This window comes from Limulus polyphemus, unplaced genomic scaffold, assembly GCF_000517525.1.
Source record: "Limulus polyphemus unplaced genomic scaffold, Limulus_polyphemus-2.1.2 Scaffold4330, whole genome shotgun sequence".
NCBI classification, from domain to species: Eukaryota; Metazoa; Arthropoda; class Merostomata; order Xiphosura; family Limulidae; genus Limulus; species Limulus polyphemus.
Window position 1 is genome coordinate 1 of NW_013669940.1, and position 3554 is coordinate 3554.

At 33.9% G+C, this 3554-nt stretch overlaps 1 protein-coding gene across 1 annotated transcript in view; it reads right to left on the reverse strand.

The window, feature by feature from the left end:
* Window positions 1-597: 597 nt before the first annotated feature.
* LOC106470973 (inactive phospholipase C-like protein 2) overlaps window positions 598-3554 on the reverse strand; it is a gene marked incomplete at both ends in the record, with an annotated part of 65913 nt that continues 62956 nt past the window's right edge. Inside the window, 4 exons of the mRNA XM_022399622.1 lie at window positions 598-694; window positions 1020-1100; window positions 1287-1458; window positions 3215-3332. Coding sequence (XP_022255330.1) covers window positions 598-694; window positions 1020-1100; window positions 1287-1458; window positions 3215-3332 — 468 coding nt within the window. The remainder of the gene's footprint in view (window positions 695-1019; window positions 1101-1286; window positions 1459-3214; window positions 3333-3554) is intronic.

The following is a 3554-nucleotide window of genomic DNA, read 5'->3' on the forward strand; positions in this document are numbered from 1 at the left end:
AGGGTATCCACCCCATTGTTACTTATAAACCTAATACAACTACAGGTTAGAAGAGTATCTCCACCATTTACTGATTTCTAAAGTAATATAATCCAAGTAACCAGGGTATCCACCCCATTGTTACTTATAAACCTAATACAACTACAGGTTAGAAGAGTATCTCCACCATTTACTGATTTCTAAAGTAATATAATCCAAGTAACCAGGGTATCCACCCCATTGTTAATTTTAAACCTAATACAACTACAGGTTAGAAGAGTATCCCCACCATTTACTAATTTCTAAAATAATATAATCCAAGTAACCAGGGTATCTTATAAACCTAATACAACTACAGGTTAGAAGAGTATCTCCACCATTTACTGATTTCTAAAGTAATACAATCGAACTAACCAGGGTATCCATCCCCATTGTTACTTTTAAACCTAATACAACTACAGGTTAGAAGAGTATCCCCACCATTTACTGATTTCTAAAGTAATATAATCTCGCTAACACCTGAGACATAACTTTAATGTACTGAAGATTACATTGGTGTTTCTCTCAACTACACCAACTATCCCGGATGCTACTAATACACAAACAATTAGAACTTACGTATCTGATGGGCCGTTCTAAAATCGGTAAAATTGATGTGGTGAAGAACTATCAGATCCGACAGCTCTTTGCGTAATTGGATTTTTTTGAACTTTTTCTATAAATGAAAAACAATAAAATAGAAAAAAACATTGATAAATTGACAGGTTTTTAGTCCTAACGTTGAAAATACAGGAAAAATTAAACACAATCCATTCCACCTGTGATATATTTTTTGCACATGAATAATATTTAATAAAAAAGAAGTATTGTTTCGGTTCATATCAAACAAATATCCTGATATTATTATCCTAGTCGTTCCTTTATTTGCGTAAAACAAAACGACGATAAGTTATTTAAAAACCATTATTGTAATTAAAAGCTTCTTCAACTGGATTGCGAACTATTTCTTGGGAACTAATACAGTAAATAATTATAATTACACAGGGAATTCCGATTTCTCCTATATCTTCATCTTCTGAGACTTCGCCAGTCAGCAAACAATACTCGGGGAGGATTTTACCCTGAAAAAAATAATAAGGTTTAAAAATAGAGAATTTAAAACATTTATATTCATCTATACACGCCCTTTTCTATTGGTATTTCTTTCCATTGGTGGGTCGTTAGCAGTTCAATATATTATACATTTCGATATTATTATGAGTGATAACTTTGCTTCTCAAAATATATAAGTATAAAACAAATTAAACCTTTAAGAGTATTTTCCTCCTGAGATCCTCTGGAGACATTTTGAACTCTCCTCCGTTCCCATGTCTGTTCGGAAGTAATAACTGATTGCCTAGTTTTTCCTGGATTAGGCTTACTACTTGTAGTTGACCTTGTAGGCTACAGTGATTTTGAAGATGAATTATGAGAGGGTAGCTGTAATGAAACAATATATATATATATATATATAGATTTGATTGACTCTTGAAAAAAAAAACTGAATTTGCTGAGCGGTGAATCAAATAAATCGTAGATCAACTTTAACGTTCATATTCCACCACAATGAGTCCCCTGCTGGAACAGCAGTCAGTCTTCGTATTTATACTGTTAAAATCAGGTGTTCAATTCCTCTCTGTGGACACGCCAGATAGCTTGATGTGGCTTTGCAATAAGAAAAACACACCCACAACACTGATAATTTCAGTAAAGAATAAAACATCCAGTTTTATATCTTTCATATTTCGATATGTTTACTTATTATTATATTTCAAACTAACTGACAATTTTAATTTTTGATTTAAAATAACCGCAGATCGATCGGGGGACTACATGAGAATGATTAATAGTTCTGTAAGTTGTAGCAGATGGCCCATTGTGTAGCTTTACGTATAACAAAAGACAAACGTGCTGATTCAATCACAAAAACCCAACCCTGTAAGTTTTAAATACCTTATCTGATACTTTGTATTTCCTTTTCCTCTAGGCCTATTCTAGTCGCAAATATTTTGACGTTATCAAAACGCTCATATTACAGGTAACTGATTTTAATAAGGATATACACTACACTTATTGTACAATTCTCAATGACGTTATTTTTGCTCTAGTTTTCTATTGGCTATTTTTTAATGTATCGAACCCAACCCAGAGGTTTCTGTCCCGACCTCCAACATGTCTAGCCGAGGAACATTTGTGGTTCGGGAAGTAGAGGAAATATAATATTGAAGCATAATCGTTTCTATTTTATTTTATTTTTTGTTTTGCACCTTGTGAACCGAAAATCTTTAAATAAACAGCGTATCTGTATACAGACTCTTACTACCTCTTTAACCTATAGTTGTTTAGATGAAAGGTTAATTATTATATCGTTAAATATTCAACTTTGTGTTATACTGCATTGAATATACTGTTACACAAGTATATACTTTAGACTAACATGGCATGATTAATTATCTTACCTAACTTTTATTTGTTTGTTGTTAAGCTCAAACCTAGCTAAACAATTGGCTATTTGTACTTTGCCCACCAGGGATATCGAAACCAAATTTTAGCGCTAGGGATCATTCAAAAATTGCGTAATGCTATGTGGGATGGGAGGGCCTGTAAGCCTGTGTTATGATGTGTTACGAGGGGTTAGGGATGTCATGAACAATGTTGCATAATATAAGTTATAGCAAAAGCATTTGAGGCCTACATCAAAACCTTTACTGCAATGTAGCATACTTTGACTTGATTTTTAAACTATATTACCTCCTTGGCAAGAGAGCGGTATAGATGCTTTTTATCATAACCCGCTAGAGGGCGGCAGCTTACGTTGAAGGAGTCCACCTTTACTTGCATATTTGGCGTTTGCCTAATTTGCCTGACGTATTAAAGAAGCTATTTAATTATTGTTTCATATATTTGAAGATATTTACACTTAAGTGGACTGGATTAAGGGGATGGACTAATCAATCAGTGTTAAGTAATGAATTAGGGATGTTACGACCTGTTACAAAGTGCTACATTGGCGTGAGATGGTATCAGACAGGGAGAAAAACTGCGTTACGTAATTTTTGAATAACCCCGAGACTTATCTCTGAGCCCCACTTCTCTCTAAAAGTTTCAGTTTTATTTCAATCTAACACAGTGATAACATACAATAGAAAAAGACAACTTCATGTTACACTTCTTTAACAAGCAGGTTATCACTTACTCAGAAAATTCGAAGGCATAACGAGATATAGCATCTAGAACCTGGGAGAGTCGTGAGTCAGTAGCTGGGCTGACTAGACGGGAAACCATGGGCTCATCTTCCCCATCCCAACAGTCAACTGCGACGAATATTATAATAAATACGACTATTGTACTTAGAAGTTTGACAAACATTTTACAACCGATATGCATGCACTCCTAAAAAGGACGATAATTCTACGAGAAAGAGCGTATTCGTAGTTATAATTTATATATGATAATCATAAAATAACACATTATCGTGTGTAGCAGTTGGAAAACAAAAAAACAAAACACAGTAAACGGAACAAACTGTCAGAAGT